The 15,155-nt window shown below is 41.1% G+C and overlaps 1 protein-coding gene across 3 annotated transcripts in view; it reads right to left on the reverse strand.

Annotated features, from left to right (window-relative positions):
- Positions 1–15,155, reverse strand: part of FRMD4B (FERM domain containing 4B) — a 360,926-nt gene that overhangs the window by 164,939 nt on the left and 180,832 nt on the right. The window contains exon 1 of one of the 3 annotated variants that reach the window (XM_050781286.1): positions 10,860–13,335. The exons of the other annotated variants lie outside the window; for them this stretch is intronic. Within the exon in view, the coding sequence (XP_050637243.1) occupies positions 10,860–10,886 (27 nt within the window). The 5' untranslated portion in view covers positions 10,887–13,335. Of the gene's footprint in view, positions 1–10,859; positions 13,336–15,155 lie in introns of those variants that run through there. 3 annotated transcript variants of the gene reach the window in all.

Raw genomic sequence — 15,155 nt, forward strand, 5'->3', positions numbered from 1 at the left:
ATGAGTTATGCCCTGAGCTATGAGCTATGGTCACACCACTGCACTCCAGCTTGGGTGACAGAGTGAGACACTCTCTAAAATGCTATAAATAAAGCAGTTAGGAAAGGGCTATTTGAGGAGGCAACATTTAGTCAGAAATAGCAATGATGAGGATTCAGCCTTGGCAGATCTGAGAAAAGCATGTTACAGACAGAGGTCAACAAGTGCAAAGGCCCTGAGGCAGAACATACTTGGGTTAAGACATTGTTGCATAACTTTTTTTTTTTTTTTCATTATTGCACTTTTTTTTCCCCCCGAGATGGAGTCTTGCTCTGTTGCCCAGGCTGGAGTGCAGTGGCGTGATCTCGGCTCACTGCAACCTCTGCCTCCCAGGTTCAAGCAATTCTCCTGCCTCAGCCTCCTGAGTAGCTGGGATTACAGGCACGCAACACCATGCCCGGCTAATTTTTGCATCCTTGTGATCTGCCCACTTCAGCTTCCCAAAGTGTTGGGATTACAGGCATGAACCACTGCACCTGGCCCCATAACTGCACTCTTAAGGAGCCTTTCTAGGCACTTTTTCCCCCCAATACCTTCCTCCCCCATGAAATGTTAATACCACAGATATACTTTATATCTTATCTGCTGGGCAGGACAGACTTGTGGTTTTTTGTTTTTTGTTTTTTGAGACAGAGTCTCACTCTGTCACCCAGGCTGCGATCTCAGCTCACTGCAACCTCCACCTCCTAGGTTCAGGTGATTCTCCTGCCTCAGTCTCCTGAGTAGCTGGGATTACAGGTGCATGCCACCATGCCCAGATAATTTTTATATTTTTAGTAGAGACAGGGTTTCACCATATTGGCCAGGCTGGTTTTGAACTCCTGACCTCAAGTGATCTGCCCACCTCAGCATCCCAAAGTGCTGGGATTATAGGTGTGAGCCACCACACCCCGCTGAGAACTGAGTTTTGAAGGGCTGAAATTTTAATACCAAAGATTTTCTTTACCCCTCAAAAACCAATTACAACTTCCCTTGGGGGTGAAGTCACCCTATGGAGAATGCACAATATAAGAAGAAAAAGAAAAGGCAACAAATGTGGCTGGAGCTTGGTCACCAAGAGGGAGAGAACAAGAGACAAGCTTAGAGTTAATGAGGGGCTCATCAGTGGTTCTTGAAGTGTGGTCTTAGGACTGACAGCAGCATCAACTGGAGCCTGTTAGGAATACAGAGTGGCACCCGGCAATCTGTGTGTTCACAGCCTTCCAGGTCACTCTCACGCCTGCTGAAGTCTGAAACCACTGGGCTAGATTCATGCACTGCATTGTAGGCCATAGTAAGAAGTATACAGTTTGTTTCAAATGCAGCAAAAAGCCAATGGAGGCATTTCGGCATGGAGAAGATAATCTGGGGCTATTTATAAAGGATAAGTCTGCTTACTGTGAGGAGACCAGACTGGAGTGGGTGAAGCAAAAATGGAAGAATGAGAAATAATCCAAAAGGCTTTTTGCACTGGTACTCATCTGTAAAATGGGCATGCAAACATGACCAACTTCATAAGGTTGCTGTGAGGATCAAATGAGTGAATACCCACAATGGCTTGGCCGGGTGTGGTGGCTCACTCCTGTAATCCCAGCACTTTGGGAGGCTGAAGTGGGTGGATCACATGAGGTCAGGAGTTCGAGACCAGCCTGGCCAACATGGAGAAACCCAGTCTCTGCTAAAAGTACAAAAAAATTAGCCAGGCGTGGTGGCACATGACTGTAATCCCAGCTACTTTTGGAGGCTGAGGCAGAATTGCTTGAACCCGGGAGGCAGAGGTTGCAGTGAGCCAAGATCATGCCACTGCACTCCAGCCTGGGAAACAGAGTGAGACTGTCTCAAAAAACAAAAACAAATAAACACAATGGCAAAGACATGAAATCAACCTAAATGCCCATTAATGGTAGAACAGATAAAGAAAGTGTGTCACATATATACCATGGAATACTACGCAGCCATAAAAAAGTGAGAGAATGTCCTTTGCAATAACATGAGTGGAGTTGGAGGTCATTATCATAAGCAAACTAATAAAGGCACAGAAACCCAAACACTGCATGTTCTCACCTGTAGGTGGGAGCTAAACATTGAGTACACATGGACACAAAGAAGGGAACAACAGACACCAAGGCCTACTTGAGGGTGGAGGGTAGGAGGAGGGTGAGGATCAAAAATCTATCTATTGAGTACTATGCTTATTACCTGAGTAACAAAATATAATATGTACACCAAACCCCCATGACACCCAATTTATCTACAGAACCAACCTGAACATGTATTCCTGAAACTAAAATAAAAGCTAAAAAACAAAAAACACCAATAAAACCAAATTAGTGAATAGCTATAAATAACTTAGCACAGTGCCTGGCACATAGTAAGCACCCAATACCTATTAAAACTATTCTTCTCTGCCCCTTTGTTCTCTCTCCCAGACTCCTCATGGGTTAATATCCAAGCACAGATCCCTACACACCCCCTGCCATTTGCTTTAGATTCCTCTATTTATGCCAGTGTGACTGACTCAGCTGGTCTGTGGGCTGGTAAAAGTGTAACATGTTTGCAAGCCTGCTTCAGGTCATGGTGAAGGTCCTGGTGTTCTGTTCAGTTTCCTTTCATTTTCTTTATTTTTTTTTTTCTTATGAGATTTAACTATTGGCCTAGAAAGTGAAACTTAATGTCAAACCTGAGTTTTATAATCAGTTCTATCATTAACTTTGGACAGTTTTTGCATCCATAAAATAAGAAGTTCCACATGTGGGGAGGCGACAGTGGAGAGTCAAGCACGGACTTTGGAATCAGGAAAGCCTGTGTGCGAGACCTAACTCTGACACTAGCCCGTGGGACTCTGGGCAACTCGTTTAATCCCTTTTAGTTTGTTTCTTTATCTGAAAAATATGGATAATGACAGTATCTGCCCCACAGAATTGAGAAGGCAACAGGAGAATTCGTGGAAAGCACCCAGCACAGTGCCTGGCACTCAGCGTTAGCCATGATGACTATTAATTACTGAACCTGTCACAGGAACGATGTAGCTACATGAACCATTAAGAAAAATAAATGTATCCCAGAACTTAAAGTATAATAAAAAAATGAAAACAAAAAAGGCAAATATAGTCCCGCAGGCCTCTAAAAAGGCGGAAAACATTTTGACTTGGGAGAGACGTCCATGGGACAAGTCAGCAAAACAGATGAAATATCCCCAGGCAGCCCGCTCTCCACATCCACAATATTAAATTGATGTGAAATAATCCAGCCAGCTCAGGAGAACACCCTTCAGTGGCTTCATATCACAGGCATGCAGGTCCCCCTGAGAGAGGATTCTTGACGGGGCAGTTTAACTTCAGAGCCAACCAATTAGGTTCTGATTGAACCTAATTCAATCAGAAAAAAGCTCCCATCCCCGAGGCGGCCTACCAAGCCCTGCACTGCGTGGTTCCTGCCCACTCTTCCCCTGGTCTTGTGTTAATTTCCTCTTACTCCCTGGGCCCCAGCCACATTGCCTTCCTCTGTAAGATCTCCTTTCTAGCTCAAGGCATGAGGGGGTGGGGAAAGTGCCTGACTAACCCAACTCATCTCTAAAAACATAGATTAAAAGTCATTATTTCTGTTTTTTATTTTTGTTAAACTTTTAGGCTCAGGGGTACATGTACAGGTTTGTTATAAAGGTAAACTCACATCATGGGGGTTTAGTGTACAGATGATTTCATCACACAGGTACTAAGCATATAGTACAGTACCTGATGGTTATTTTTTCTGATACTCTCCCTCCTCCCACCCTTTACCCTTGCCTTGGTGTCTGTTGTTCCCCTCTTTGTGTCCTGTGTTCTCATTATTTAGCTCCCACTTATAAGTGAGAACATATGATATTTGGTTTTCTGCATTAATTGGCTAAGGATAATGGCCTCCAGCTCCATCGATGTTTTTGCAAAGGATGTGATCTTGTTCTAAAAGTCATGTTTTCATAGGAGCCGTCGTGCGGTGGTTATGGGTGAAGATCCTGCAGTCAGACCACCCAGGGTTCAAATCATGGCTTAGATGCTTTGCCAGTGTCACCACCATGGGCAGACGACTTCATCTCTTTGTTACCTGGTTTCCTGATCTGCATCACGGAGGTAACACAGTATGAGGTTTAAGTGAGCTGATGCGCACAGAGTGTTTCGAATAGTTTTGGGTTCCATAGCTCTTACTATGAGCTTAATTGTCTTTTAGTTCTCTATACTTCTTTGTTGCATCAGTTTTCACAATTGTGTTTAAATAATGATGTATTTTGTTATTTAATGTCTGCCTCTAGGTACTTTGTCTTGCTAACCACTGTACTCTCAGCTTATAGCATGCACTTTGCAAAAGAGGCTACTCAATAAAAAATAAATAAAAAATGGAGTCGCAAAATAAAAAAAATGGAGTTGCGAAAAATAATTTAAAAATGGAGTTGCATATAAAATAAAAAAATAAAAAATGGAGTTGCATATTCATTTTACAAAAATTGGGAAGACACCATGGCACTCTTTTTCATACATAGTAGTTAAAAGATCACTGATTGATCAATGGTTTCTTTCAAAAAGAAGGAAAAAAGAATACTGTAAAGCAAGACGAGTGAGGCTCCTTGGACCTCAGTCCTTGTTCTAATGAAGAGGGCTGTTTGCATCTCAAGGTGGGCACTAGGAGATGTGCAGTTACCACGAACAACCTCCTATTCTTCCAACTCAAATGCAGCGGTTACTGAAAAAAAAATCTCTGCAGATTTACAGATGAATCCCCTAAAGCCAGATGACTGTTCTAATGGTGAATACAGCAATTACTTTCAGGTCCCACTAGAATGACCTCACTCTCAACTCAACACAAGGCCAAATACCAAGAGGGAATCTGCCTTCTCTGCACCTGGTGTTGCTAAAGGTATGATTCCTGCTCCCAGAGGAACAGTATAAATAGCTGCAGGAGTGGAGGTGGCAAAGCTTGCTCTTACATTCTAAATACCTTCCATAGAGCCCATGTCAATTACAGGACACCACACTTCTGGCAGGCTCAAATACAGTTAGATGCTAAAGAGTTCCAGAAAACCTTGTTTCTTGGGCATTGCTATGATTCGTAGTCCCTCCAAAATTCAGGTTTTGCCAATGTCTGTAGTATTAAGAGGCAGGGCCTTTAGGAGGTGATTAAGCCTTGAAGGTTGCTCTCTCTACTTAATGGGATTAAAGCCCTTATAAAATAGACTTCATGCAGCATTTGGCAAGCTTGCCTTTTCGCCTTTTGCCATGTGAGAATATAGCAAGATGGCCCTTAACAAATTGAGTGCCAGCCCCTTGATCTTAGATGTCCCAGCCTCACACTGTGAAAAATAAATTTCTGCTCTTTATAAATTACTGAGTTGCAGTTACTCTGTTGTAGCAGCACAAAATGGACTAAGACAGGCATCACACACAAAGGCCAAATAGTTTCTCACCATTTCTCTGAAAGATACACACAGCTCACTTAGGGCTGTAGTTCTTAAGCTGTGACCTCTCTCAGGTCTACTAATGACATTAGAGAAGCTTGCAAATACTTCCCCCCATAAACATAAGCAAAATATGTTAATGAGAATCTTTCCAGGAAGACTTTTTATAACTTCCTGGACCCAGATTTGTATTCGGTCCATGTCCTTAAAGTGATTGAGAAACAGGTCCTTAAAAAGATGAACACTTGACCTGAAGGCAAGACCAAAGTCTGCAATGGACATACTGTGATTACTTATTTGTGAACTTTTGCCCAGTGAAATTCAGACAAAGTGCAGAGTCAAGTGATCTCATGTGTCCAAATGACAGAACGCCGATGGGATATCCAGACACTGTCAAGACGCAGAGAGATTCGGATGTGGGCTAATGAATAACTGGTTTCTATTTATATTATTATGAACATTACAGGCCCTGAAAAAAGATTACCCATTCATTACTTTGTACACTCAATCTTCTGATCCTGTCTAAATATTTTTATGACACCACTGTCATCATTTGCCATATTTGGGATAGTTGTATGATAATATTATTAAACAAAAGTAACTGCCACTTATTAGGTACTTCAGTGCCAGATGCTAGCTCTAACCCCCTCAATAACATTAAAATGTAGTTTTAATTCTAAATTGATAATAGTCTATATCATCTATAGTGATTAGATCAGGGTAATTAGTATACCCATCATTTCAAACATTTATCATTTCTTTATGTTGGGAACATTCAATATCCTCCTATTTGAAACTATATATTAGTGCTAACTACAGTCACCCTATAGTGCTATAGAACACTAGAACTTATTCCTCCTGTCTAGCTGTAATTTTGCATCCTTTAACAAATACTAGAGGCTAGGAAGGGTGGGGGAAGAAGGGATAGGGAGAGATTTGTTAAAAGGTAGTTTTAAAATATTTTATTTTATTTTTAGAGACAGGGTCTTGCTCTGTCACCCAGGCTGGAGTGCAGTGGCACAATCCACAGCCCACTTCAGCCTCGAACTCCTGGGATCAAGCGATCCTCCTGCTTCAACTTCCTGAGTTGCTGGGACTACAGAGGCACACCACCACACCTGCCTAATTTTTAAAAATTTTGTAGAGATAGGGTCTTGCTATGTTGCCCAGGCTGGTTTTGACCTCCTGGCCTCAAGTGATCTTCCTGTCTCAATCTCCAAAGTGCTGGAATTGAAGGCATGAGCCACTGCATTAGGCTGAAAAGGTAGTTTTAATTACCCCCATCAGAAGCCCAGAGGGGAGGTCACTCAGTTTGTAAATGACAAAGTAGGATTTACATGCAAAGCCTCATGCTAACACTCCACTCTGGACACTTCCTCTCTTTGTCTGTTTAGTGTGGATAGAGCCTATCAAAAACAGAATTTTTAACCGTGGACTCCTGAATGCTTTAGGGTCACTGTTTGTTTGTCTTAGTTCACATTATTCAATTCTTACCTGGATATACCCCTGTCAATTTAATCTCTTGACCTAAAAATCATATTAATTAAACTCCACTACTTACAGCCATTTTGTCTTAACAGCTTTTTTTTTTTTTTTTTTTTTTTTTTTTTGAGACAGGGTCTCGCTCTGTCACCCAGGCTGAAGGGCAGTGGGGCGATCCTGGCTCACTGCAACCTCCGCCTCCTGGGTTCAAGCAATTCTCCTGCCTCAGCCTCCCGAGTAGCTGGGATTACAGGTGCGTGCCACGATGCCCGGCTAATTTTTGTAGTTTTAATAGAGACGGTGTCTCACCACATTGGCCAGGCTGGTATCAAACTCCTGGTCTCAAGTGATCTGACCGCCTCAGCCTCCCAAAGTGCTGGGATTACAGGCATGAGCCACCACACCCGGCTCGTCTTAACAGTTTCTATACTCCCCAAGAATGAGTTGCAAATGAACTAAAAGTCAAGCTTGTAGGAGCTACAGAGAGTCACTGGAGAATTCCTATTTATATTCCCCAGCTGGTCATGGCCTCATAAGTATAGTGGCTGCCTCTTATTCACCTCTGTAAGCCCAAGTCTGACACATTGCTGGTGCAGTACATACCCAGAGAATATGTGTTGACTTTTAAATAATTTGGAATCCAAGGGCCAGTGTCAAATTTCAATCTAAGAGTTGCATCCATTACCAAAGATCCTGATTTCTTCCTAGACAGCATCTCAGTGTCTGACTCCAATTAGTGGCATGAGTAATTTCTCCATTTCCAACCTTGCCTTACTTAGTTTGTCCCTACCCATATACTGACAGTGGCTCTACAGGCATCTGGGCCATTTTAGCCTGTGCCCTGAATTTCTTTCTATGTGAAAAGGAGAATATCAGTGGAAAGGAAGAAAGAAGGGGGAGAAAAAGGAGAGAAGGAGGGAGGAAAGGAAGGGAAAGAGGGAGAGAGATGGAGGTAAACAGAATGACAGATAGAGCTATAATATATTTGGGTAATAGGGAAATGACTACAAATAATTAGGAGTTACAGAGCATTTCTAAGCTGAAAAATAGCCTCAGCATTAGTCTAATCCCTTCACTCATCAATGTGGATTCCGAGGGCTGAATAGGAAAAATTAGCTCCCAAGACCACATAGCTTGTCAGTAAGTGGCAGAGTTAGACCTGGAGTCCAATTCTCTCTCTCTTGTCTACTGGGCTTTTCAGCTGCACCATACTGTTGTATAGGATAAAGATTCTCCTTTATAGAAGACCAGCTTCTGGACTACTGTCCCTCCTGACTAGAAAACCTGAATCTAGAAACACCTAATAGAAATGATAGTATAAAAATGTGTTCCTGAAAGAGTAAGTACAACGTCTGCAGAATTGTTCATTTCAATTTACAAGGAAAGAAGAAAAGAAAACCAAAGGAGAAAATAAACCAATACAAGACAACAGAAGTGTGCATACCTTTACAGCCCCATCTACAAAAGCTTCCTCTAAGTGGGGGAAGAAAAAAAGCATGTGAAGTATACAGGGAATATGCCCAACACCTTCCTTTTCTTAGATTGCTGTTATTGGAATAATAAATTGATTGTTCAACGTTGCCAAATCACATAAACATATATTAATGTATAGTTTACCTGTACTCAGGTTTACTTTTCCAGTTTAGGAAAATATTGCATTTAAAAATGTTTCTAGTTTTCCAACATTAAGCGAGAAAAAAGTCTTAATTGGAGCTTGACAGAATCTACCTCAGGGACTCATACTTGAATTATGATCCCAAGACAGGCCTCGGCTGGGAACTCACTAAGATTTTCAGGTTGTCACAATATTTTTGAAACAAAGAGAAAGTGTTTTGTTATGGTTTTACCTAGCACTATAGCTTTTTGTGATAAGAGACAAGACATATAGTTCTTTTCCTGGGGTCTTTTGTGCACCTGTGCACAGGCTTCTGCTAGCAATTGGAAGCCATGCAGAACAGAAAGCAGAATCTCATTTGGATGCAGCTCTCACCTTTCTATGCCAAGATGCACGCACCCATGAAAAGAAATTCTTGCTGCATGAAATTCAGAGATGCTGGAAATTAGGCAAAATCATCCTGTGGCCCAGAAAAGACAAAGGGTGGACAGAGCATAGATTCGGAACTCAGGAGATCCAGAATCCAGGCTGTGCCCTGCCCCTAATGGGATAGGAAGTCTTAGAAAAATTCCTCATCTTCTCTGGATTTTAATCTCTTCAGTAACAGAATGAGGAGATTGGACAAAGTGACTTACAAGGTTTCTTCTGGAAATGTTCCATGGCATAAATATATCTAACAATTCTGCTCAGCCAATAAAATTTGTCCACCACCCATCACCCTGCCTCCTGATAGTTACTGGGAATTCTCTCCACATCTCTACCTGTCTGCAGGAACCTCCATTCTAGTAGTAACAACTTCCCGGCATACTCCAAATGTAGGACTGAACACAGTGGAACACACAGAGTATGCTCTGGAGTGGAACGTGGTATGTCTGGGAATATTTTAGACCCTCTGCTAAGAGCTGTAATTTCTGAGCCCTGAAAGGGCTGCATAACTAGATAGTCTGACTTCTCAGGAGGTTCTATGGCCTGAATCTTAAGAACAGGATCATTTATAATGAGGCTTTAGGTCACCATAATACCACTTAGAATCCAGGTCACAGGACTGCATTTGGATAAGATTATATTCTTTTCCATTTCTTCAGATATTGGATACCTTTAGATAGGACTGATTTAGAGATAATGGACTCATTTCTAAGGCTACACTATTATGTTGTTATATTATGGCAAAAGGGTGCTATTCCAGTTCCTATTGTGACATATTTAATTTCTTTGACTTTTCTCTTCTCTACCCAATCCTACCCACTTCCTCTACAGACTTCCTTCTATCCCCAAGAGTTTTGCAGTCTACTGGATGAGATAATTTCCTTTGTTTTTTACCCAGATATTCCTCCCCTCCACCATCAACATCTACCCATCAGGGAAGAAAAATGGCCACATGGAGTTGGACTTAATGAGTTTACCATAACCACATTACAAGGCAGGAAAGAAAAAAAGCCTTCCCTTTAATAAGGATGTAGGACTTCCTCTGACAAATCATAAAAGTTTTATTAATTAATTGGAAGCCGTCCCCAAAAATGGCATTTCCGAGGTTTCTATCTTGAGCTGCTGAATTCTGATCACATAGAATCCTCACCACAAACTAGACTGGAGGACAAAATTCAATTTTCCTTCTTCTTTCTGGAGGCAAAACAGGGACCCACATCAAAGGATCCTTTCAGAGGGGCTGCTAATGAGCTCTAGGACACCACAGAATTTTTGTTGCCAAGTGTTCACAAAAACAGGGAAGGCCCCAAACACATCTTGCTGATGAAACGATGAACAATTATAAATCAAAGAGCATTTTTGTGCTGCTTACTGACACAGTTCCTGCCCTCTCTCTGTCTTTTCTACATCCATAAAGAAACTCAAGTTCTTAAAATTAAAAAAAAAGAAAAAGTAGAAAAAAGGAGAGAGTGGTGGGAGCAGAAGAAAGGGTGATGAGGTGGAATTACATACTTCATATTTGCCAAAGTTCTAAAGCAAAATAAGAAATCAGCCTTTCACGACCTTTAAAGGAGCAAAGATAGCATTAAAACAATGACAGGAAAACCCTCTGGACGATGGGCGTCTTTAAGGACCATCTTCACTTAGGTATCAAACAGAGCACATCCAACTCCGTTTTGGAAAAAGTAATTCCTTCAAAAGAGTGAAGATAAACATTTCTTGTAATTTCCTTTTCTGCAAGTTGGGTTCTGCAATATTAGTTCTTAGATTAGTCCACCCCCAGTACAATATTAAAATCTGCCCAAGACTTTGCTATGAAATGCCAGTTAAAGCTGAAGAAGCACCGTTACACAGTCTGCAGTTGGAAGATCATAAAAAAATCATTCTTACCTCTGAACCATCATGACCTCGGCTCATTTAAAGGAACTGAAGACAGTGCTTAAGACAAAAGACACACGTATTAAGCACTTGTGTGACTTGTGTGCTGTGTGTGTGTGTGTGCGCGTGCGCGCATGTGCTTGCATTTTCTCCAACTACAAACCAGTGGAAGTAGGAACTTAAAAACCCCCGACGCCTTCCGCTGCCATATAATCTCAAGGAAATGACCATACTGTTTGTTGCTTTGATTAGAAACAAAAGCCTTTCAATATGAGTCACGGGAGAAATGGGAAAATAAAAACAACTGAAAAACTTCTGCTATTTCTTTTGGCCACTCAAAGGCTTTCTTTACTACACATTTAAAACATGATGAAATGTCATCTACTGTTTTCTAAACTTCATTGATAATGCAAGCTTTAGTTTGGGCAATTATTCAGAGATAGGCAATGCCATGTACAAATCTAAACTTCAATTTCGGCTCTTCGTTCTACGCTTGTTCTGGATGAGGCTGGGAATTTAATGAATATAAATGAAAATAATATTTAACTCAACTTTGCTACTCACAGCCAGTTGATGTCAACAGCTTTTCCACTCAGAAAGAAACTCAGAATTCCATGGAACAACCTTAGTAAAATTAATCAGAGATGCCAGCCACAACAGAAAATCTTGGCAGAGTGATGTGGTCTCAGAAAAGATTCATTTCACCATTTGCATTTAATGAAATCATTACTATTAAAGTCATTCAGTGAATAGGAAATAATTAAAATACATTATGCTTGAAGGAAGAGAGAAAAACATATAGAATATAGGAAAAATAATAAATTTACTTTTTTTTTTAAAAAAAGAATGATTAAGTAAAAGCTTGTGACAGGGTATCATGCTCCTCCCACCTGAAAAAAGGAACAGTCTGGAATTTTGCTCAAGAGTATGGTACGGTTAAGAACAAACCATAAGACTAAGTCTCTAAGACTCTCTAGAGTCAGAGAAACCTGGTGTTTTATAGCTGTATATATCCGTGGGAAAGTTACTTGATCTTTCTGAGAATTGGTTCCCTCCTTTGTAAAATGGAGATAAAAATCCTGATATCCTTCAGGAGTGCTGGGGGAATTAAAAGAGATAGTTCATGGAAAGCTCAAAGAATTTGCCTGGGAGATACCACAGGTATCTAAATACAGGGTGGGGTACCTCCCTTTACCCCCACAAAATGTTAATCCCTCAGAAACCAGGGAGCAGCTTTATCTTCAAATCCTTGCAAAGACTCTAATTACTATGACCACAATATATTGTCTGGGGAAGACACGGCAGCCTGTAACAACTTCAGTCAATGCCAAATTTGGATGAAAATAGAAATCACTTGATGATATCAGTAGAAAAGGTGAGAAAAGGCAAAACCTTTAATACAGATTTAGTAATTATTTGTGAGCACGTGACCTCCCAATTGGAGGGGTTGGATGTTAGAAGAAACAAGTTACTTAAACATTATTTCATGCATATATACTTATAGGATAAATGGAAAAAGGAAAAAAAAATGCTGGTCAATGATATTCCCAGAAAAGTATCACATATGGAGACTGAAGAAGTGCTATATAGCTCAAACAACTTGGGCAGAAGTGGAGATGCTGTGCTGTGATACAAGGATGACTCAAAGAAGACTTTTGTTTCAGTGCCAGCACACAGATGCACGTGAAGAAGTTGAATAAAATTATTCAATCAAGAAAGAAATCACTCCAGTTATTAACCTGCATAACAAGTGTTATGACACTCCTACTATAAGGAGTAAATTTTCTAATATTTCATATACATTTCTAAACTTTTATATAGGTTAACCCAAAACATTTGCTCTGAGTCTTCTCGTTGGGAAGGTGGGGAATTATTATAGTACTTTATTTGAGAGAACCTTCTATTTGTTAACATATAACAGTAAAAACTCAATACATGGTACCTTTTCTTACTGGGCTGGAGAGTCAACTGAGAGAACTAGTGGGACATTTCTGATTGTATGGTAAAAATGTTTTCACTGTTGAAGGACAATCAGAATTTTGATAGCCAGTTTCAGCAGCAAGATGGGCTAGATTAGGCAAGGCTAAAACCAGGAGGCCAGGGCAGCTTGAGGGCCAGGTGAAGGTTGACAGATCAAATTCGGGAGGAGGCTGGGCAAGCTCAGGTTATGGTGTGAGAACACATAGAGATGGGAGTCTATCAGGAGTATTAAAATTAAGAGGCCAGGCGCAGTGTCTCACGCCTGTAATCTCAGCACTTTGGGAGGCTGAGGTGGGCGGATCACCTGAGGTAAGGAGTTTGAGACCAGCCTGGCCAACATGGCGTAACCCCGTCTCTACTAAAAATACAAAAATTAGCCAGGTGTGGTGGCACATGCCTGTCTTCCCAGCTACTTGGGAGGCTGAGGCAGGAGAATTGCTTCAACCTGGGAGACAGAGGTTGCAGTGAGCCGAGATCGCGCCACTGCACTCCAGCCTGGATGACAGACCAAGACTCCGTCTCAAAAAAAAAAAAAAAAAAAATTTAGGAAACAGGATCCCTGCTTTTCTATGGGGACACTATCCAAATAACTGGGGGTTGGGGGGAACCCCATATCCCCATATAAAGAGGATGAATATGTGATTCCAGACTGACCAATAAAATCACTCTACCCCAATGTGTGGTTAATACTTAGCGTCAACTTGATTGGATTGAAGGATGCCAAGTATTGATCCTGGGTGTGCCTCTGAGGGTATTGCCAAAGGAGATTAACATTTAAGTCAGTGGGCTGGGAAAGGCAGACCCACCCTTGATCTGGGTGGGCACCATCTAATCAGCTGCTAGTGTGGCTAGAATATAAAGCAGGCAGAAAAATGTGAAAAGACAAGACTGGCCTAGCCTCCCAGCCTACATTTTTCTCCCATGTTGGATGCTTCCTGACCTCGAACATCAGACTCCAATTTCTTCAGTTTGGGGACTCGGATTGGCTCTCCTTGCTCCTCAGCCTGCAGACAGCCTATTGTGGGACCTTGTGATCATGTGAGTTAATGTGAGTTAATGCTTAATAAACTCCCCTTTATATATATATAATATATATAACATAACATATAATATATAACATATTATATAACATACAACATATAATATAATATATAACATATTATATATAACATATAACATACAATATAATATATATTATATATAGTATCCTATTAATTCTGTCCCTTTAGAGAACCCTTACGAACACACCCCATACCCATTAGTTATAGGGATCAGAGAAGAAGTATCTCTGTTTTTGTTTGTTTTGGAGTTACAAAGTTGCTTGGATGAGAGTCTGGGGCTACCAGGAAACCTCATGCCAGACAGAAGTGTTGGAGAGAGACAGACTCCAATGTCATTGTCTGAATTACTAAATGCCATTGAACCTGAAGTCATTCCCTGGCTTTTTCAGTTACTGAGTCTATAATTTCCGTTTCTGCTCAAGCTAGTTCTGATTTTCAAACAAAACTTTATTTGCGAACAAAAAGATCCTATCTAATATATCAGTTTGTGTGAGAAAAGATAATTGGAATCTGACACCATTAGTCCACTGACCAACACTGTTCGAGAATGTGGGTGCTTATAAACACAGGATTGGGGAGTTTGGTGGGGCTTTAGGAGCAAAGATGGGACAAGGGCATAGGTGCCAGGGATTCAGTCTTGAGGAAATGGGAGGAAATGGATAATTCCTGCAGGAGTGGGGTATCAGGCAGGAGTTTTGCAATCAGTAAATCAGAAGGGGTCCCAGATAACTGGCATTCAAAGACCAGAACAGGACAGTGGCAAAGCTGATGCTATATCCAACCTGAAACAAATGTTCTTCCAAATGCCTTCTGCCATGCAGTCAGACACAAGGCAAGGTTTAACCTGGGATTCGGGAATGTAGACTTGGGGAGCCATGTTTAGGAGTCCCACTGAAAATGAAACTATATCCTGGAATAGGTCCAAATGAAATACGAGCTTCTATGTGAAACTGTGCCTATAAAATACAAATTGTGACACAGTTGGATGATCACCTAACTGGTGAGCTTGTACATATGTATTGGTGACTTTGTGGCGGCTTTCATTGACTGTGAGGGTGGAACAAGGGAAATATGTGCACCAATTTAAGGAAAAATATGTGGAAGCAGGATCCCGACTTTTATCTTTAAGAGAAGCTTTGCGTTTTATCACAAAAGTATCACTTTCATCACAGAACATTTCACAAACTGAATGAATGCCAGACGCACCATAAAATTGCAACAGAGGCAATGTATTATAGTTTTCCAAAACTCTGATGGCCGGACATAG

The sequence above is a fragment of the Macaca thibetana genome, chromosome 2 (genome assembly GCF_024542745.1).
Source record: "Macaca thibetana thibetana isolate TM-01 chromosome 2, ASM2454274v1, whole genome shotgun sequence".
NCBI classification, from domain to species: Eukaryota; Metazoa; Chordata; class Mammalia; order Primates; family Cercopithecidae; genus Macaca; species Macaca thibetana.